The sequence below is a fragment of the Hippocampus guttulatus genome, chromosome 6 (genome assembly GCF_054856545.1).
Source record: "Hippocampus guttulatus isolate MCC_2025c chromosome 6, RoL_Hgut_1.0, whole genome shotgun sequence".
Taxonomy (NCBI): Eukaryota; Metazoa; Chordata; class Actinopteri; order Syngnathiformes; family Syngnathidae; genus Hippocampus; species Hippocampus guttulatus.
The window spans coordinates 20,789,676-20,810,977 of NC_141266.1; the positions used below are offsets into that span (position 1 = coordinate 20,789,676).

The 21,302-nt window shown below is 48.1% G+C and overlaps 1 protein-coding gene across 1 annotated transcript; it reads right to left on the bottom strand.

Moving 5' to 3' along the window:
• Window positions 1-650: 650 nt before the first annotated feature.
• Window positions 651-20,645, bottom strand: atp2c1 (ATPase secretory pathway Ca2+ transporting 1). Its single transcript, XM_086113004.1, has 27 exons — window positions 20,331-20,645; window positions 13,182-13,289; window positions 12,955-13,071; window positions 11,551-11,640; window positions 11,431-11,466; window positions 11,299-11,360; window positions 10,331-10,439; window positions 10,091-10,246; window positions 9,501-9,569; window positions 9,329-9,404; window positions 9,195-9,261; window positions 8,545-8,669; window positions 8,359-8,456; window positions 7,528-7,623; window positions 7,357-7,446; window positions 7,023-7,127; window positions 5,217-5,373; window positions 4,960-5,130; window positions 4,552-4,649; window positions 4,417-4,467; window positions 4,146-4,312; window positions 3,885-3,953; window positions 3,478-3,594; window positions 3,121-3,268; window positions 2,938-3,033; window positions 2,437-2,578; window positions 651-2,291 (listed from the first exon to the last, which is right to left on the bottom strand). The coding sequence occupies exons 1-27, from the start codon at window positions 20,352-20,354 to the stop codon at window positions 2,170-2,172; spliced, it is 2,766 nt and encodes a 921-aa protein (XP_085969130.1). The 5' UTR covers window positions 20,355-20,645; the 3' UTR covers window positions 651-2,169.
• Between the last annotated feature and the right edge of the window lie 657 nt (window positions 20,646-21,302).

Genomic DNA, 21,302 nt, shown 5'->3' on the forward strand with positions numbered 1-21,302 from the left:
TTTTCATAATTTTTGCTGCTGTAAATTGCGAATTTCTCCATAGTGAGACAAATAAAGGTTTCATCTTCTTTGAGACCTGAGCAATAATCGGTACCCAAGAAGTCAATCTCAATTGCAAAAAGGTCGGTGACCCCTGCATTGCAGTAAATCATCTTCGGTGGTTTTTAAGAACATTTTCCGTGATGCTCATTTCCCCAAAAGTTCCAATTAGCATGCTTGCTACTGAAACTGAACCTGTTGTGTCTGCTGGCCGGCCCGAGGCTGATCAGCTGGAAGCACATTTGCGCAATCCAAAGCGTGAAATGTCTGTGACAACAGCCAATCAGGCTCAAGCTTCTCATTCTATGCTTTGCAAGTTGAACGAGTCACCAGAAAGTCATGGGAGGAAGTCAGCAACGGGCAGCTGAGGGAGTTCCCTCATGAGCAGCGGGGCCGCTACGAACGAGCAGCGAGACGGCAGACGTGAAAGCGGCAATGAGTGCTGTCGTCTTTTGAACCTGGCCATTTGCATGCATCATGTTGTGCACACCATGTTATGTAGCGCAATCCAAACTTCTAAATAAAATACAATGAAATGCATCTTAATGCTCATGTTAACATGTTTGATGGGATCTTCATTACCACATCTTTCAACAAGCAACGCACACAAAAAAAGTTTGCTTTTTATTTCCTTTGGGCACTTACAACAAAATCAGTAGTTTTAAAAACAGGAGCCTCCACCAAATGGTTGACATTTCACTTGACGAGGTTTCAGAAAAATAAATAAAATAAAAATATGGGGGTCGGGGGAAACTCCAAAAGAGAAAATGTGGGAACATTTGCTTAACAGGGTGTTTGTATCCTTTTATATTATTAACTCTATCCTTTTTCATCTTCTCAACTGTGAACCTTTATTTGAAAACAACAAAATAAATTAGTCCTTTAAAAACAAGTTGATCTTACACGTGTGGTCCTCCAAAGTGAATCTTTTGCTTCCTCTACTGATTGGTCGAGTGGATTGTTACAGGGTTCATTCAAATCCCCTAAAATGTCTGCTTCAATCAAACAAACAAACAAAAAAAAGATTTTCCATCCCGCGCCGCAGAGAAAGCCTTAGAAAAGTGGATGACAAGCGCTCCTGTAAGGCACACCGCCGACCCCGCAGGAGTTTGGGCCCTGACGACGCCCGCCGGCCACGCTTTTGGAATCTTAGCGTCTTGAGCTGCGACATGCTAACAGTTTAGCATGGCTGCTTGGCCGCCACAGTGGACGACAGCCAAGGCAGTCAACGGCAGCATTGTCCAGGTGGATCCAAGGACGTTTGTGGATTTGAGAGAACATTTCTGTTGTATTTCACTTATGAGGGTGGACTGAGGCAGTTCCTCCACTAAAAGGGACTTCGCAGTGGTTGGGGAGTTTTCAATTAATCGCTTCAGCCTGCGCGTTAACTGGCGGGGAAAGAGTGAACGATTGTGAACGCGGTCCTCCTTTCGTCATTCCGTTCTGGCACTTCACCAAAAGAGTATTTTCACACACGTCGTTTGCTACAAGGGCTTGATACAATTCATTGAATAACGACTAATATAGCCAACAAACTAAATAACCTGCAGTGTTGGGAATCAGTGACTTGTTCGCTACTCAGTGTACAGGGATTTTTTTTTTTTGTAAAGAGGACTACAGGGTTGACTCTAGGGATGGAACGATTATTCGAGTAACAGCTCCGAGCCAACAGCGGCCAACTAAATAACCGGCTGTGTTGGGAATCATTGTCTCAGTCCCTGCTCCCCAACCATCACGAAAGGATGTGGAGACCGGAGGGCCGAAACGATTCATCGAATCTCTGCCTGTAAGCTTGGCAGAGATCACTTGCTGTGGCCTCCCGCGTGAGGTTTGGTTGATAAACGTCCTTACGACAGACCTGCTGCGCTTCCACCACGACCAGAGCTCAGAGAGTCAACCTCGGCACGATACGAGTGGATCAGCGGTCCGAGCGCTCTGTACTTGTGACGCTGTGAGGTCACTTCCTGCGTGGCGGCGGACGCCTCGGCGCGCGAAAGAAGAATGAGGGCGCCGGACAACAGGGGGCGGCAAAGAGCAGGAATGCAGTTGATGGGGGCGAGGGAGGTGCTTTCGCCGTTTTGTCCTTCCGATCGAGCGCCGTCTCCAGGGGCCGCTGGGCGCCCATTTGCGTCATACCTGATGGAAGCAGTCGCCAGGCGCCCTTCTGGGAAAGCTTCGCCACCGCTCGGCTCTCTTGATGGCCTCCGACACGATGCACACGGACGACGTCAGCGCAACCAGGAACAGCAAGTCTGACAAACCGTGACACACAATCAACTTCAACTGGCCGCACAGCATTTCCTGGCGCCGTTATTTCTGGAAACTCTTGTCAGCTTTGTGCCCCAAGCGAGGGGTGGGGGAAAAACCCTGCTCGAGAAAAGCTTTTTGTGTGCTCACCAAACAGGCTGAGGCTCTCGGTCTGGAAGACACGCTGCAGCGGAGGGAAGTAGATGACCAGCAGTTGGCCCATGATGGACGCCAGCACTGCCAGGCAGAACGTGCGGTTGCTGCAGAGGCCCATCTCGTGAACCAGACGGGTCTGAGCACGCACAGACACGCACGGAGTTAGACAGACACGCAAACTGATTATTTGCTGTTTCACATAGTTATCAGAGTAGTGCACGGCCGCAGAGTGAATCGCCCAACGCGAGCCTGATGTCCATGGTCTCTCTCTCTTTTTTTTTTTTGCACAACTGCAACGATGAATCTATGCCCAAGAATGAAAATCGGCCAAAGAGTGACTTTGCAACAAGGGCTCAGTGGCGAGGGGACACCGTATACCATCCTTAAATCGTATCAGAACAACCCCAGTGAGAGATGCACACCGGGTTGATCTTTGTTTTTTATTACGGCTTCAAACGTTTGGGGTCAGGCGTGGGAAACCAGAAACAAGGTCACCTGCGAGCGCGAGCTGAGCGCATTGAACATGTCGAAGAAGACAAAGCAGGTGAAGGTCATGGTGGTGTCTCGGGGGGTGATCTCGTTGTCCCTCAGCTGCAAAACACAAGATGGAGACGACAAAAACAAAAATGAGGACCGGGAGAATGGAGGAAGGCGGCATCGGGTCAAGGGGGTTGTGACCTCTCTCCAGAAGACGAAGAGCGTCCCGCAGACGATGATGAAGGCCGACACCAGAACTTTAACAATGAGGCCGCGTGTGATGATGCTGTCGGAGACGTTGCGAGGAGGCTTCAGGATTACCTCCCGGTCCACCGGCTCCACACCCAGACTGAACACAAGCAAGCACACACAAAAGGATGGCCATGGAGCATTTCAAGCCAGGCTTAGACTTTCGAACCTGGGTTATCATTTCAGGATCAGGTCGGGGCTGAAAGGAGGGTTCCAAACTTGGGTTAGACTTCAAACAGGGGTTATGGGTTCTAAGTAGGGTTTCAAGCTCAGGATAGGGTTCGAAACCAGATTTAGGGCGGCGGTTACCTTTGCGCGGGGGGCCCGTCCATGATGATGTTGATCCACAGGATCTGCATGGCGTTCAGCGGGTTGGGGAAATTCATCAGCGTGGCCAAGGAGATGAGTGTCAGTGCCGCGATGCTCCTGCAGGGGGCGTTACGGAGGGTCATGGAAAACTGAAGCCCGCAAAAAGCGTTTCTCTTTTGCATTTTGCAGTCCAACAAAACTCATATTCACGCGCAGATGGCTTGAGCACAGAAATTGAACATCTGTATTACAATAAACAATTAACCACAGCAAATAGAAATTAAAATAACAAAAAAAAAAAAAAACCTTCAATCTTTACAGTTATTTTCAAAACAAGCACCAGGACTATGAAGCCGGCACCCTCTCTCTTTCTCTCTCTTTTTTTTCTTGAGGACGAGACAACTCACGTGCTGAGTTGGAAGCGCACAAAGTTCTTGATGTTGTTGTAGATTCCTTTTCCCTCCTCGATGGCTGACCTGCAAGCACCGGAAAGCGAGACACGCGTAAGGAAACGCACGGGCCCACTCGGAACTCAATGCCATCTCTCACTCGTTCCCGACACCGCAATCATTACGCGGCGATTCTTAGCAGCGGAACTATCTAGGTCATCCCCCGCGTAGCGCCGAACGAACTCGGGAAGGCGGCGAGGAGGCCCCCGTCGGGCTCACATGATGGTGTTGAAGTCGTCGTCCACCAGGATCATGTCGGCAGCTTCCTTGCAGACGTCGGTTCCGGTGCGGCCCATGGCCACGCCGATGTCGGCCGCCTTCAGCGCCACCGCGTCGTTCACGCCGTCGCCCGTCATGGCCACCACGGCGCCGATGTTCTGCAGAGACTAAGCCGCGCCAAAGGTTACCACTTCATGTGTGTGTGTGTGTGTGTGTGTCAATTTGTCTGTGTGCGACTGTTTGGATTGGGCAGGTGTGGTTTTGTGTTCACCTTGACGATCTTGAGCTTGTGTCTGGGGCTGGCTCTGTAGAAGACTGAGATCTGTGCACACACAGGAGAAGATGTGCTCAGGAGCGCCACCCTCAATTCAGTGTGCCTCGGATCTTACGTGCGAGTGCGCCTTACGCGGGTGACAATTTGCGAGAGCTGCTGCAGATCCAGACGGTCCACCTCCTCTCCCGACAAACACTCCCCTCCTTTGGACCAAAGGCCCAGGCGACTGGCTGCACACGCACACAGTTGAGAAAAAGCAGACGTTACTGCGTTTTTTTTTCTGTTCCCCAAAACAAAGAGCCAGTTTCATTTTTTTTTAAGCAGTAAGAGCGCAGCCTACGCATACGCATGTGAATGATCAGAGTAACGCCACCTCTGCCCCGATTTGAGCCAGGAAGATTAAGTCTGTTTTGTCGTCAGTCATCGAGGACCGGCGTGACGAGCAGAGAGTCGAACGTTCTCCGCAAACAATAGTCCAGTGGACTTTGAGGTTTGCGGGGAGCCGCGAAAGGTGCTGCACGCTTCCTGTGCCTGTCTGACCTATGGAGGCGGCGGTCTCCTGAGAGTCTCCGGTGATCATCTTGATGGCGACGCCCGAGCTGATGAGCGTGCCCACCGCCTCTTTGACGCCGGCCCTAGGCGGGTCGATGATGCCCACCAGGCCCAAGAAGGTCAAAGTTCCCATCTCATACCCGGAAGCGAACGCCAGAACTAAAGGGAGAGAAGACAGAGCGGGTGAGGCGAGGCGGTGCGGCACGGTACAGCAGCCGACGTGAGGTTGGCGTTGGCCTGCGGACCTCGGAGGCCGGCGGTGCCCATGTAGCTGATGTGCTGCTGGTAGAGCTCCACCTGCTGAGGGGTGAGAGGAAAGGCGCTCCCTCGGCTGTTGTAGGAGCTGCAGAAGCGGATCACTTGCTCATAGGCGCCCTTCACAAACAGCACGCCCGTCTTGTCCTGGCGTGCGGGCATCACGTGAAAATACAGTTATACTGCTTTGCCGGGTGGCCACTGCTCAAACTGTTCTCAGTTGGATTTAAAAAAAAAAGGTCAAACATAATATAAGTTGCAAGAAAAAGGATCTAAACTGCGAAGTCAGAAGTCGACAATCTTATCTGTTGGGACCATCTCACACGGGGGAAAACAAAGAAACAAACACCGGGAGTCACAAAATCTGGGGAACATCGCATATTGTTGTTGTTCACCGATATGGATAAGAAACTATAAAGTGTGTTACATTTATGAAATCAATGGACTGCGACAGAGACTAAAATCTTCTTTCTGCATGTATCAAAAACATTTTCAACTTGAAAAAAGGCTTTGCGGCTCACCTCGAGCGCTAACCCTGAACATTGTGCCCTCAACCATAAAACCCTGACACTTTTAACCCCTAATCCTAGCCACTTTGGCCGTATTCCGGGTGCTGGCTCTGAGCCTCGGCCTGAATCCTAGTTTCCCTTACGCCCTCAAACCCAGGGGTGTCCGGGCTCGGTCCTCGGGGGCCGCTGTCCTGCCTGTTTTCCAGCTCCCCCGGGGGCAGCGCGCCTGATTCAGGTAATCAGGATCGTTGTAATGCTGCTTCAGAGATGCCTGATGAGCTGATCGTCTGGATCAGGTGTGTTGCAGCCGGGGGGGGGGATGCAGGGCGGGCGGGACGGCGGCCCTTGGCAGCGGAGTTTGGACGCCACTGGTTTCAGGGTGGGGGGAGGTTGGGATGAAGGTTGAGGTTTGGAGTGGGCATTTGGGATGTGGTTGGAGTGGTGAGGGGTAGGACTAGGGATTAAAAGATAAAGGGTTGAAAGTGTTACGGGTTGAGGTGAGGGCACGATGTTAAGGGTTCCTGTCCTGTCATGGATCTCCCCCTCTCCCTCCCTTGTGGTTTCTTTCTGCCTTCCGGGTTGAGTGAACGCTGGCGCGTTTTGGCTGCCGCTGCTCAACCTGTATTGTTTTGTGTTTTTTGTTATTGTAAAGTGTCCTTGGGTGTCTTGAAAGGCGCTTATAAATAAAATGTATTATTATTATTATTATTACTTGCAAATCGAATAGCCACTCTTGTCTTGATATGTGTTTGTGAAACATATAGCCAACAGAGGGCGCTGTAGGTTGAGAGTTGATAGCATGTGACAAGGCTTCTGGTAACGGGGGCGGGATGAGTTCACGAGAGATCACCATACGTGCTGAATAATAAAGTTGAGCTCAGGCTCATTTGTTCATAAAATGATGGCTCATCATTTATAAGAAGAACGACACACACTCAATGTCCATTCGAGTCCTCATATTCATGAAAATAAAGCGCCATGTGAATGCCGTTCAGTATTGAGAGTGTCTGTCGGCGCACACATCACCACCGAAAGTGTTCAACGTCTGATTTTCTATCTGTATGTGTGAGGACCATCACAGATAATAGAAAATGTCTTCAGATTTGAAAAAAAAAATCCTTCTGTGAGTACCGGGGCCGTATCTTAGGCCGGCTGCGTCCAGTTGCGCGTTAGATGACATTTGAAAACCAGCTCATGTAGAAAGGCAGCTGGTTTCAAAAACTTCACGTTTTCTCTAGCAACACGCGGCGCTCTCGTGCCCCGGTAGACGTTGGCCGCGTTACGCACCTGCTGCGTGCGGTGAACGCAGCGCACCGCCATCCACTTCTTGTCGGAGGTGAAGGGAACCTCTTCCAGACGTACGTACTCTTGCTGGGCGCCTTCCAGGCCCATCTGCGACCCCGGCGGGAACAGGAGGCCGGGCAATATGGAATGAGAGGCGATTGTCCGTTTATTTGGGGTCACGGTCAGAAAGGCCCTCTGGAGGAAAGCATGACGACGAGGTGGCCGCGACAAAAAGGAGTTTGACACCCCTTATCTTCCGGCGGCTGTATGAAAAGGCCTCGGTGATGATCGGGGGTGGGGGGGGGGGGGGGGCGTTCCACATGATGCGTCCTCCTACCTTCATGGCGAGGGCCATGAGCGCTCCCTCCGTGGGCCGGCCCAGCAGAGTCCCGTTCCTGATGACCGAGTCGTTGCAGACGCAGCCCACCTGAAGACACGTACGCGGACGTTACAAGCCAGTCATCCATCTATCGCTACTTCTTTCCCGATTATTTAGTCATGGACTGACCTCCACAATTTTGCTGAGCGTAGGGTGAGAAAAGCCGTGGACAATTTCTCCGTCGGCTAAAACCTCTCCGTTGCCGTTGTAGCCCACACCCGTCACCTGGACCGCAACACAACTCATCGCAGTCAGCAACAACAAAAAAGTCAAATCAGGAATCCATTTCAGTTCATTTTTACCTCAAGTGCTTCAGTGTCATTCTCACAGGAGACTTTTAAATACAAATGACTCTTGCATACATTCGTGCTTGAGGCATTTGTGTGCGTTTGATTGAATCAGCGGATTTGATTGAATCAACCCAACTCAGACAAGAGTTGTCATCGTCCTGAAGTGAGTGACGACAAAGGTTGCCCGATAAAACACAGGCCAATTGAGCCAAGACAATTGCTGGGCCTTCACTTAGAAACGCAGAAACCGAGAAGCTCACATGAGGAGTATTGGAAGAACCTTTGAATATGCGGCTAGTTGTTCCTTCTCACCTTTAAGCTAATCAAGGTCAAGGTCCCCTACATATTACGGAAGGCAAAATTCCAAGTCATAGCAGTAGGAGGAGAAAAAGCTCGAGTGGGTGAAAAAGAGGAAGAAAAAAAAAACAGGGATAAGTCCAACACAACTAGAGCCCCCACCCCCAAAAAAAGAACAAATAGGAGCGGAAGAAGAGCAGCAAAAGGAGGACCAAGTAAAAGAACAAGAAGAAGAGCAAGTACAGGTTCACGCAAACAGAGAGGCAGAAGTAGCAGAGGAACGGAGAGAGGAGCAAAAAGAAAGAAGGCCAAGTTGGAGAAGAAGAGGAGCGAGCAGTGCACGGCGTCGTAACGAAACCGAAGCGTCGTCCACCTCGGCGTGGACTCCGTCCGACGTGAACATCTGCGTGACGGTCATCTCGTTCTTGGTCAGCGTTCCCGTCTTGTCCGAGCAGATGACGTTACAGCAGCCTGCCGACGCACACGCGCCAAGTCACAAGGTCGCACGGGGAGGGGGGGGGGGGGGGGGTGCTTCTTTTTGTGCGCGGGGCGTGCGTACTCAGCGTCTCGACGATGGGAAGCTTCTTGACGATGGCTCGCTTCTGGACCATGCGCATGACGCCCAGTGCCAGCGTCACCGTCACCACGATGGGGAGACCCTCGGGAATGGCCGCCACCGCCAGACTGCGGGGAGAGCGCACCGTTAGCCTTCATTTCAACACCACGTGTGGGGCCCCCCCCCCTCCTGGCGTTCCCGCGGCACAATAAGGTCACAAAAAAAAATAATAATAAATTAAAAATGGTGATCGCTCATTTGAAATTCCTGCCACAACTAAAGCCGCGACAAATATAATGCCGACGAGAGAAATAGCTCAGAAGAGTTGAATTTGGGAGCAGACAAGGCGCCATTTTCAGGATCAGAACCAAAATCACATCCGGTTTTAGTTCAAGAGTTACGGTGCTTTTCGGCCATATTCCGCGATGATCTTCCATTTGTAATCGCAGGAACAATTTTTAGCGCCAAGGCATTTCAATCCCCAAAAAAAAAGATTCAAGAAAACAAGACGGGCCAATCGTTTTCCCGCGATTGTACGCAAGCTGCGCATGAATAGAGAAAACTGGCTGGGCAAAAAAAACCCCGCTTGGACCTGCGTCTCCCGCGAGCGACACGGCAAATGAGCGGCGCTCTCGTTGCCAATGACGGGCTACCTGACGCCGATGGTGAACATGTCCAGGATCCTCTTGCCCTGCAGCCAGCCCACCAGCATGATCACCCCTGCAGGAAGCACACGCGGCGCTCATCAGCGTCAAGAACGACAACAGAGCGAGACAGGGCGACTGACCGATGATGCCAAAAGAGTAGAGCGAGAGCTGCTTGCCCAGCAGGTCCATGCTCTTCTGCAGCGGCGTCTTGGGAGCCTGCCGCGCCGCCACACACAAAAAAAAAAAAAAAACAATCAAGTAAGCGGGCGCGGTCGTCTCAGCGCAGAGCTGCGCTCGCCACCGGGGACGCACCTCCTCCGCCTGCATCATCTTGAAGACCTCACCAAACTCGGAGTTTTCTCCGGTTCCGATGACAATCCCCTGCCGCGCAACCAAAAAAAAAAAAAGGCGTGTTAGGAGAAGGGCAGCAGCAGATGTGACCACATGCATCCTAACAGACGGACGGTGCAAATCTGGAGAATTTCAAACATCCTTTTTTTTTTTTTTTTTTTTGTAGGTAAATTCCGAAGCGCAAAATGCAAATAAGGTTTTCCTCAAATAACAGCTGGATAGGTTTAATTTGCAGCTGATTTGTGGAAGAACACAAAGAAAAACAGCACAGTCTCGTCTAAAAACTCAAAGAGAAGGTCAAGCAATCGATTTTACAAAGTGAAATAAATGACGGCACGTTGGCACAGGTGTCTATGGGGCTGAATGTGTCCAGTTAAGGGGCGTGGCCAAGCGAGTCACGCTTCAGTGCAGCTGGCCCGCATGCGAGCGCAGTTATGGCCTCTAGCAGCTCCTGGCAAGTGTTCTCCTTTCCCGATTTCTTTAAAAACGGCTAAATTGAAGCAATATCTGCCTGTCCTTCCGTCCTTCCGTCCGTCCGTCTAACTCTGTACCTTGGCTTTGCCGCAGCGCACCAGCGTGCCCATGAATGCGATGTTGGCCCGGGAAGCGATGTCGCCGTTGTTGGCGGCCGGCTGAGGCGCCGTGGACTTGGAGCAGGGCGCCGTCTCCCCCGTCAGACTGGACTCGTCCACCGAAAGGTCGCTGGCCTGCCACGTCAGGGTGGGGGCGGGGAGGCTCAGCGACAGAAGCCACGTGCGGTGTTATAAACACGGGGGTTTGGGTGCGCTCACCTCAAAGAGGCGCAGGTCCGCCGGCACGCGCTCCCCCACCGCCAGGCACACCGTGTCTCCCGGAACCAGTTCCCTGGCCAGCATGTGCTGCAGCTGACCATCGCGGATGCTGAAACCATCGTCATCATGAACAGGCGCACACGTAAGGAATCCGTTTAGGCAAGTGTACAGCGCTCGCCCACGATATCGCCGTGCGTCATTCACACCCTGCTTTTACGCAGAGTGCGAATGTTACTTCCAAACATTTCCCACTTATGAAGGCTTCCGTGTTAGCGGAATTCTTTTTTTAAATGCTTCAGCAAGTCCCAGTTTACAGTTGTGGGCAGCACTGAGCTCTACCGGACAACACACAGCGACGTAATTAAGTCCAGTCAAACCTCGGTTTTCGAACGTCTCTGTTCTCGACCAAAAATTTCGAATTATTTCTGCCTCAGATGACGAACAAATTTCGGTTCTCGAACAAACTGAGCACACTTGAATGCACCATTTGACTCGTCTCGCCTTCCCGACACGAGGCAGTGACGCTTCCCCGGGTAGACGAGGAAGTGACGCTTCCTCGTGTTGCTTTCCATTATGAGCAGACGTGTTCAGTAAACATTTTTATTTTAAAAAGAGCGTGGTTTCGGCTTTCGAACAATTTCGGCTTTCGAACAGCCTTCTGGAACGGATTATGGACAAAAACCAAGGTTTGACTGTCCAAGAAAATGAAGTGGCGGAAATCCTCAAAGTGCGTGATCAGCCAGCAACTATTGTTGCATGCTACGTTTCGATATGTTGCCGCTCCCTGTGTTAAAGGGGATCTCAGGGCACCGCCATTTTGTACTGTACCGACCTCTACTGTCGACTGAAACTGACGTCAACGTGCCCTCAGCCAGGCATTGCAAGCATCACAGATGTTTTCTGGGTTCGGTCACGTGACGTTCGCAAAGAAAGCTCAAGATGCGGAGGATTATGCGCAGCGAGCATACCAGTGGCATTGTGGCGGGACCAGTTTTCCCAGCTCTTCCAGAGACTTCTCCGAGCGATACTCCTGCCCAATAAGCAAAGAGGCCAACAGTGAGGTTTCCCACCGTGCGCTCGCTTGGCATCTGCAGACTCACCTGGACGAAAGCGACGGTGACTACGATGATGATAGCCTGTTGGGAGACGCAGACGTAGCGGTCAGCGCTAAAGCTAACGCTAACAGAGTCAAAAGGGACGTGGGGGTGCGCCTGTCGTACCACGGTGATGCTGATGGCGTCGTCGAACTGCCGCATGAGGACGCTGATGACGGCCGAGGCCAGCAGCAGCAAGATCAGCGGGTCTTTGAACTGGAGGGGGCGGGGTACGCACAATAGACTATACTGTAGTATGCACGGAAGCTAGTCCCCCACCATCACCCCCTCCTTCATACATTCCCTTGTTTCACCATCTTCATTGTTTATGTCTTGTGACCTGTTGTAACTGTCATATGCTTGTGCGGGAGTTTTTTGCCTCACTCAAATTATCCTCAAAATGAGGGTAGTTTGAGCGTGGGTTTTTTTCTCCCCCTCTCCCTCCCTTGTGGTTTCTTTCTGCCTTCCGGGTTGAGTGAACGCTGGCGCCTTTTGGCTGCCGCTGCTCAACCTGTATCGTTTTGTGTTTTTTGTGATTGTAAAGTGTCCTTGGGTGTCTTGAAAGGCGCTTATAAATAAAATGTATTATTATTATATTATAATAGTTTAGGTGCGCTACTTTTTTTTTTTTGCACAGCTGTCATTGTTCCGCGCTGGTGAAGGATTCGTCTGCATCTTGTTGTCAAAACCGTCAACAAGTAATAAAATCGAGTGCTCGAGTCGCCCGTCAGAGCGGAGACTCGGCGAGTGGAAACAAACATGAGGCCTGAAGGTCAAAGGGCAACAGCATTTACAAGGCACCAATCGACTTGTTGACTTTGGACGGGAGAGCGGGCGCCGGGCCAAGCGGACATGTTACGCTAACTTGGCTGGAGGGAGGAAAATCGCTCGCGACAAAAGCCATTAGTGGCGTGCACCCACAGCACTTTTTTTTTTGTTTGTTTTCACACCAAGGATTAGGAGTAGCCTGAAGGAAAACAACACTTACGCATCAAATATGGTTGTGTGTGTTTATTCATTGACCACATATCTCCCTTTGTGATCTTGTTTTGAGAAATTTCTCAAAGATCATATACAGTGAGTGGTACCTCTACCTACAAAATTAATTGCTTCTGGAAGAAATTTCTTCACTAGAAAAGTTTGTAAGTAGAGACGCGTTTTCCATGTAAATGCCCTAATTCGTTTCAAGCCCCGCCCCCTCAAATTTCACACCAAAAATGTTTATGAAAGCATAAAAATGCATCGAAATATGTAACAAACACACGTTAAAATTAGATCATTGCACAATAAATGAGAGTTGTGCATAATGTAAAAAAAAAAAAAAAAAAAAAAAAAGGAATAAAGAATAAAAATGATGGTCATTTAACTGCGTCCTCATCGTTTTTTCAAAGTTAAACATTTGTGAATACAAGCACACGCTCGCACCCACCCAAAACCAGTACTGCCAATTGCCAGGAATGGGATCGTGAACAGAAGCACATTTGCTTCCCTTGCGCCGAAACGGGTATGGCGACGAGGTTTCACGGGTACCTGCGCGATGTACTTCCTCCATAGTGGCTCGTCCTCGCTGATGTCAAATTCGTTCCAGCCGTGGTAGATCCTGCGTCGAGACACCTCGTCCTCACCCAACCCGTACTGAAGGTTCGCCTGCACGCGCACCAACACTCACCCCACTTGTAATCTTGCCCAAGAAAATCACATTTAAAAAAAAATAAATAAATAAAAAATAAAAAATCCAAAAGCTTTCCGGCCGATACCTGCAGAGCGCACGCCACCTCGTTGACGGGCAGCTCGCTGGCTTTTTTGGAGCTCAGCACGGGAACCATCATGTCATCTTGGCTGCACTCGGCATCTGTGTGGGAAAGCTGCAAAATCCAACAAGTGCGCGCAAAAAAATGTCACTGTCGTCACAGTCATGTGGGGAACGCTCAAAAAGATCAGTACGGCGCACCCGCGCATAGTTTCGGTTGGGCTCTTGCAGATTTTTTCCTTTTATTTTTACTCTGTTATGCGTGGGCGGGGGACCTATTTCCTTTGTTCTGGAGCAGCAAAAATAGTCTGAAAATAATTTTCATTGGGTGGCAAAATACTATCTACACTGGGTGTGATATTAGCTGCATTGTAGCAGCGACGTGACAACATTTCCCCAAAAGGACAGCCTGTGAAAACACAGAGTGTGCCCAAAACGTCTCCACTAGAAATTCCCTTTGTAGTGATTGAGGAGGAGGGAACGGTCATTGATCACAAAAGACGCACTTCCGCACTGGCACGAATGTCCACGGGTGACAATTTGGTGAGACTCCCTAGTTAGTTGTGATCGTCAACGGTTAACAATAGACCGTGAACCCCCCCCCACGCGCCCCAACTCCCTCCCCCAAAAAATACAACTGGTTGTCCACTCGACAAAATGAGGCAAATGTTGCACCAACACATCCAGGCTCATCCAATGCCAAGTCGAACAGCAGCCGTCTCAGATTTGTGACCGAGTCAGCGGGAGATCGACGGCTCACAACCAAACTAGAACTAAAGCGGGGGAATCACAGCTATAAGAGTTGCGCGAGACACAGCTGAGCCCAAGTTCCAAACAGCGAAACAATAAAGTCTCCTTTTCTTGACTTAAGAAATGACATTCGTTTAAAAATGCCATCTTTATCATCCAATACCAAATCGGCTGGAGAAAAAAGAAAATCACGTGATGGGACTCGATTTCAGCTTCATTAAATGAACAGGAGAGCCTGGGTTTGAAATGTAATCATCATAGGCGATCAGGGTCATTTCATCGTGGCTGCCGAAATCATGATCACAAATCAAATTTGTGGAGTTGTGCGGCTGCGCTTTTTTTTTTTTTACAAGAACCAGTGTTTGCTAAATGCTAATCTAGAAGTCAGGTTGGGCCAGATGGCCTTCACAGAAAACTTTTTTTTCACAGAAAAACAATTCGGGACTCAATTGATGAATACATTAAACAGAAAAAAAAGCCGAAACAAACAATGACCATTTGCTTTGTTTCTCATGATAGCCAAGAAGTTTTAAAATAGTTTTTTTTTTCCCCCGCTGCATTTTTGGCATCAACCAAGAGCAACAAGAGATGTTTTGGTGCGATATGTTGACAAATGGGCCATCATAAAACAGGCTATTAAACTTCATGGATGGAAACGTGGCAGCGACCACGCGTTCATCAGCTTTCCGGTTGTACCGGTGAGGCGAGATTACCTCGCCAAAATAGTAGCGACTTGGAAGCAGTGAGTCAAATGCTTAATATTTGCCGATAAGCGCCGGCTTTTGTGTAATATGTACATATTTTTGGCAAAGCGCCACCGTTTCTGTCATTAGGTACAGTCAATATCGGAAGCATTCAGAATAACCCGTTTGCATGAATGAGCGGACAGGGTTAGTCCCTCATTTGATTGGATTTAAACGACGACGCACGGACAACGTCGTGACGCAGATGGACGGCGATTGCAACTTTGGTTATTTTCTACTTTTTACATGACACAATTGCATGCCAGACGTACGGACTCATACACACAGCCTGTCGTTCGGCTCACTTCGCGCGTGGCAACGTAAGATGGCCTCCGGTGGCTTCGCTTCTCACAAAGGCAATAGCCATCGCCGCGCACACAAGTACTTCCAGTACTACAAAGACGAAGATTCTTTGCTCAGCAACGGGCTCTGTGGCGTGACCGTTTGAGCAGAAAACTGGACTCAGGGCCCGAGCGGCGGGGATGGGTGAGAGAGCAATGGACACTACAACAGCCCTATCAACAACAACAACAAATTCCAATTCTGATGCTCCACCAAAAGAAATAAATCTGATGCTTAAAAATAAATAAATAGCCCACGCCGATAAATTTGATTGAGTGGAAGACATCAATTCGGTGTTGAGTCTTACCTGGAAGACCTTGTCGCCCATTTTCATTTGCGCATGAGGGGCGCGGGCAAACCGGTTGCATTCGCTCCGCACACTCGCTGCCGTTTGCTGACCACGAGAGCTTTGTGACTGGAAAGCTTCTGTTATTTCTCGCCTACCTTCACGGGTGTATTCACCTGAGACTGCTCCACACACACACACACACACACACACACAGACACAGACACAGACACAGACACAGACACAGACACAGACACAGACACAGACACACACACACACACACACACACACACACACACACACACACACACACACACACACACACACACACACACACACACACACACACACACACACACCCCCCGAGTCTATCAGGATGCTTTCTATGAGCGATAGAACGACATTCCCTTGTTTCACCGTCTTCATTGTTTATGTCTTGTGACCTGTTGTAACTGTCATATGCTTGTGCAGGAGTTTTTTGCCTCACTCAAATTATCCTCAAATGAGGGTAGTTCGAGCGGGGGGTTTTTTTTCTCCCCCTGTCCCTCCCTTGTTTCTGACTTTTGGGTTGAGTGAACGCTGGCGCGTTTTGGCTGCCGCTGCTCAACCCGTATTATTTTGTGTTTTTTGTTATTGTAAAGTGTCCTTGGGTGTCTTGAAAGGCGCTTATAAATAAAATCTATTATTATTATTATTATTATTTGTTCCAAGAAGAAGAGATACTAATAATACTAATAATACTTATTTGCAGCAAAAGGGAAAAACATTGGAATCAAAATTTTGAATAACAGAAACGTCAACGCTGAACAACTTTACAATGCCTTTAAGCACTTTTGTGAACCTGCTTTTCACATTTGCAAATTCAACAGGTTCTAAATTTTATTAGGGGTGTGACAAAAAAAAATATTTGTAACAGTATTGTTTTGATTTAAAAAATGCACGTGCATCAAATCGAACGGAATCGAACCATTCCATTGGTACGTTTGCAGTGCTGCCAAGTTCATTTGATCGTAGGTAAAATGACAACAACAACAAAAAAATAATCATTACATTCTAGCTTCTTGAAAAGAGCTGTAGTGTATCAAATCATAATCCCGCCGAGTCAAACACAAATCGGTCCACTTCCTAATTGAACCACGTTTCGAAAACCTGATTGAATCGTTTTGTTTTCATGAACAGAGAAATGGCACAACCCTACAATCGATCGATCGATCGACTTTCTATTCAAATTGTAAGAAAAGGTGCAGGCTTAGAAAGTTCCATGCCAAATTTCAACAAAGACAAAGTGGAACCGATCTGAAGGCGCCGTGGGCCATCCAACGCTGGCGAAAGCTGCAATCGAGCGAAAATAATTGCGCTTTTAAATGATCTCTTTAGTAATTAATTAACTAATTAAATAATCAAATAATTAAATAATGAATAAAGCCTGAACCGATGTGAATCAAAATGGCAAATATCAAGGCCGGACGAGAATGGGTTCGTCCCTACTTGATTATTATTATTTTTTTTAATATAAAGTACAGACTCTGAAGTGCACTTGAAAACCAAACTCCAAAGGATTTTTTTTTTAAACTGTCTTTTCTCAAACGTTTTACCTCAAGCAGCAAATCCAAAATTGATGTCCGTAACATGCACTCGGAAAATCAACCCGGCTCTTAGAAATAGCAACATAAAAAACAGTTCCGTGTGATTCGATTCTGTTCACTGTGATTGGATGAGCTATCGTTTGAAGTAACAAGTAGAAGTCGGAAAGCAGAGTACTGCGGTGCGTCGGTAAATCGCTATTTTTATCGAAATGGATTTTTGGATGCGAGAGAGATGCGAGTTTCTGCTCGGGTGCCAGATGGCGTGCGGCGGCGCGGCCGTAACAACAGAGGCGCCGCCGTGACGACAGAGACCCCACGCGCCAATATACACACCCGTGGGCGTTTCCCGCGCATGACGGGCGTTCACCGTGAATGCGCCGGCTGGAATGTCCAACAATGCCGCGGAACCAGTCACATGCTTTGACAGCATGTCACTTTTTGGGCCGCACAATGGGGTCGGTTGTTTTTATTGCCCGCTGGGCGGGTTTGGACATCAGCAGGTAAGCCACAAGTTCAATAAGAAGAAGAAAAGAAAACAAAAGAAAAAAGGAAAAAGTCATCAGCTGTATTGGAAATGACGCCATGTCCACTTTCTGAGTACAGTTGCAACAGTTCAGCATTTCAATTCATAATTCATTGTCAAATGAATCGACAAAAATATTTGATGAGTGATTCACTGCTTTTTAAACCTGGGTTCACGTCAAACTGTCTGCCTCTCAACAGTCTTTTTTTGGGCGGGAGTGGGGGGGTCAAATTTCTGCCTCTCAATAGTAAATCTGGGATTTGTCCAGCCGTCCAGGAAACCAGACTGATTTTCTTTGAAAAGACGACATTTGCAAACATCTGCTTGTTTTTTAATTTTTTTTTTCCTCATGGAAATTTCAGGCAAACAAACAAACTGAATAATCAATTTTGGATTCACGACATCCACATTGAAGTCACGTCCAGTTTTTCAGTAAAGGCACGGAAATTAAATGTTTGGCTCCCCCCCCCCCACCCAATTCAGTGCTTAATCAACAAAATAACGAATCGACTGACGATTAAAATAGCCGGTAGTTTCCAGCCTCAATTGTTCATTCATCAATTGTTGCATCGTGACTGAGCAAACCTCCACATAGCAGAATCAAAAGGGCTTTTCTTGCCATTGTCACGGAAAGGAACATTCACAAGCAACCTCGCCTCTAATTTTGATGAAACGCTCCTCGGGACACAGTGAGCAACACGATGCAAACATGCGGTGGCCAAACCTCGAACACACCCGCCCAAAACCTGATACACCCTGTTACGCAAAAAAGTTCAAAGGGTCGCTTACAATATCAAAACATATGAAGTGAAGAGTGATGCCATTCGGCAACAATATGCGAGAATGCAAAATGACTGAAAAGTTCAACTCTATTAAATGTTGCGTAACTACCAGAAAAGTTGAGACGGTTCACTTGTTAGAGAATAATCCTCAAAGATTTTCGACCATTAGCCGACTGGCTATATAAAACATTTTAAAACATGTATTCACCGGTCCAACAAATGTAAACAACATAACACAGTGCTCCTCCACTAAAAGTGGGACAACCTCAGGAATAATATATACGCCTTAAAATGTAAACAGCATAATTTTGAAGTTCTGATCCTTCACAAGGCGTTGAAATCGTTGGTACTTGCAAATTTGCATCATCAAACGCTGACATGATTGATTGCTCCTTTGGCGCGGTGGCTGGTCGCCGCCCATGTTTTCGCAGACGGGCTGTGCAAACTCCGCTCGCATTTTCATGCTTTCCATTTCATCACTTGACTGCTACTTTGTTCAAACGATTCGACAGCTAAGTCGTATTGCCTTGTTTTGGACGACACAGCGTATCTTGCGCAAAGGCCTCCTCCACGTCGCTCGAGAGACGGCGCCGCAGAAGCCGTGGGAAGCAAAGTGTCAAAATTAATTCATTTTCGAAAGATCATGCCTTGTCACGGCTGCCCGTCGGCCGCGCGTCCCCTCATTGTTACTGTTACTCTTCTTTCATTTTGGTGACTTCACGTTTCGAAACAATGTTAAAAAGACAAGCTGGACTCCGATTGGCTCCAGTGACGCAGGTTTCTGCCGCCTCTGATGGAGTACATATGCTCACGTCTCGTAGCTGGTCACGTGACATCACCATTCTCAATCATAATCACCCAGGCATACTAATACTGCTTTTTGGAAGATAATTGACCGGGTGGGGATTGTGGAGAATCTATCTCTCTGTGCAGCCTGCTACAATATGGGCCAGAGAGTGGTGGCTGGGGACCACTGACCTATATTATATTGCTCACATTTTGTCAAAAATGAGTAAAAGTACAGGACTGAGCACCCTAAAAATGTATTCATTGGCGGCTCGTGTTGATGACATGGCCATCAAGACTGCAGATGTCAAGTCTATATTTAAAGTTCAGCATAACCAAGCTAATTTATTACTTTGGAGCCATCTTATAGCATCTACTGTAGGTCCTAAGGAACTATGTTGAAGTGAGTTGAAAAGCTTAATTTAGACAAAAGAACTTTGCTACTATCTTGATGCCGAGGAACCGTGTTTACATGTGATGAGGAGCTCCATTTACACAAAAATCATGCTTCGCTTGCATCACGTTGCCAAGGAACTATCTTCACATGACTTAAGGAGCTTCACGTCAGGGCTGGAAACCAATTATTATTTTAATAATAAGCCGGTTATTTTCGAGAACCAACAATGAGATAAACGCAGAGCTTTTCCCACCACCTTATCCTACCAATGGGTAGTTAGAAACCTTTTTGTGAGGTGTCGAATATTGATGGATTTTTGTCAATTGTGGGGGAACATTGTGAGAAAATGCATCTTGAAAAGTAATCAAGTTCAAGGTCATAAGGTCAAAGAGATTAAAATCTCTGATCAAATTTCAAGAGTCCGTTAGTTTGTCAGTCCCAACAGACAAAATGCGTCATCCATCAGGTATGCACACTGCGGGCGTCTCGGCTTTACAGACAAAATAACGAGACTTCTTGTGGAGGGTCACTCCGGGTAGGTGGCAAAATCAAGCGAACACGTAGTGACCTACAAACATGCCAAGAAGCCCACCAAGTGAGCCGGCTAGCTCGCATCGGCACCTGCCTGCCTGCCTGGGGTGGCTAGGTAGCTGGCTGGCCGCCCGCAATCACTTCGACGGCGTCCGGGACCCCCCAGAACGAGCCTTCGGCTACCTCCCAACTCATCTCGTTCCCGTGCTGACATGTTCACGAACGTAGGCCCCCTCGTGGGAGGCCGTCAGTAGCATGCTAACAGCGGGAAGCTAAGGATCCGTCCTTCCGCCTTCCTCGCGCCGCGGCCGGATACAAGCGTCGACCGGTCGGCCAACCAGCACGCATACCCGCCTCCTCGCGGACGTCTAAATTGCTCCACCGAGCTCAAGTCAACAGCCCGAGAAACGGAGACGCAGGTTTCACTTACCAACCGCTCCCGTTTCTTTACCATCTTCCGTCAAATCCCACCGCGGCGCGGAGGCTTTGAGCCCGACAGACACACTGCTCGTCCACCATATCACGCAGATCCACTCTTCTTCCGGATACGCTTTCAAAACAAAGCAACAACTTCCGCTACTGGATTGGTTGCTTTTGTTTTATTTGGTTTTGTTTTATGGACGGTGTTCGCATACATCAATCAACATCTAAAGCCGTGAAGAGATGCTTCCCCCCAATCAATCAGAAAACTGATCGATTGGGTCTCGTCTGTGGTCCTAAATTTCCTCCGTAGTTTAAGATATTTTGATCAGAGAAGAATAGAAGGGGGTGGGTCTTATGCTGCATTCCAGGAAGGTGGGAAGTCTGACTTCTCCGAGTTCCGACAAGGAAAAGTGCCCCTTTGAACTCGGAGGTCCAAGTCAAAAAAAGTCACCGACCCACTTCCACGTGACATCATTCTTCGATGGAGACCCCTACAGAGACACAGACAAAAAAGTAGTCGTTATTTAAAATAACACAAACTAACATGATTTGTACTGACTCCATGAAGATATGCCATTGTCTTCCTCCATTGATATTTGGTGAAATGAATGAAATGCTTTGAAAATAAGATATTCATTTCTTTATATAAATTAAGGAAATTGTGACAAAAGTTTGCTGGAGGTCAAGATGAAACAACAAGAAACTATTTCTCAGTTTAAATTGTCTGTTCTTTGTCTGTACTACTGGATTATACTGCCTCTTGGTGGCCAAGGTGGGCACAGCAGAAAGGCAGCAAAATGAATTGGATGCAGTGTGCATGATGCACTGTGTCACATCATTATTGTTGATTGTTGTTACGCAATATCTTATACGGACCAACATTATACGTAGCTGATTTTCCTTATCAGAAAACAAGCACGAACCATTCATTTCAATGGGAAAATTTGGATTGGATTGGATAAAACTTTATTGTCAAATG

Coding starts and splice junctions, on each gene's coding strand:
- atp2c1 (XM_086113004.1), bottom strand. CDS start 20,354: ATGGTAAAGAAACGGGAGCGGTTG. Junction 7,447..7,527: donor CGCTCAGCAAAATTGTGGAG/GTCAGTCCATGA, acceptor ACGTGTCTTCAG/GTGGGCTGCGTCTGCAACGA. Junction 4,650..4,959: donor GGAGACCGCCGCCTCCATAG/GTCAGACAGGCA, acceptor GTGCGTGTGCAG/CCAGTCGCCTGGGCCTTTGG.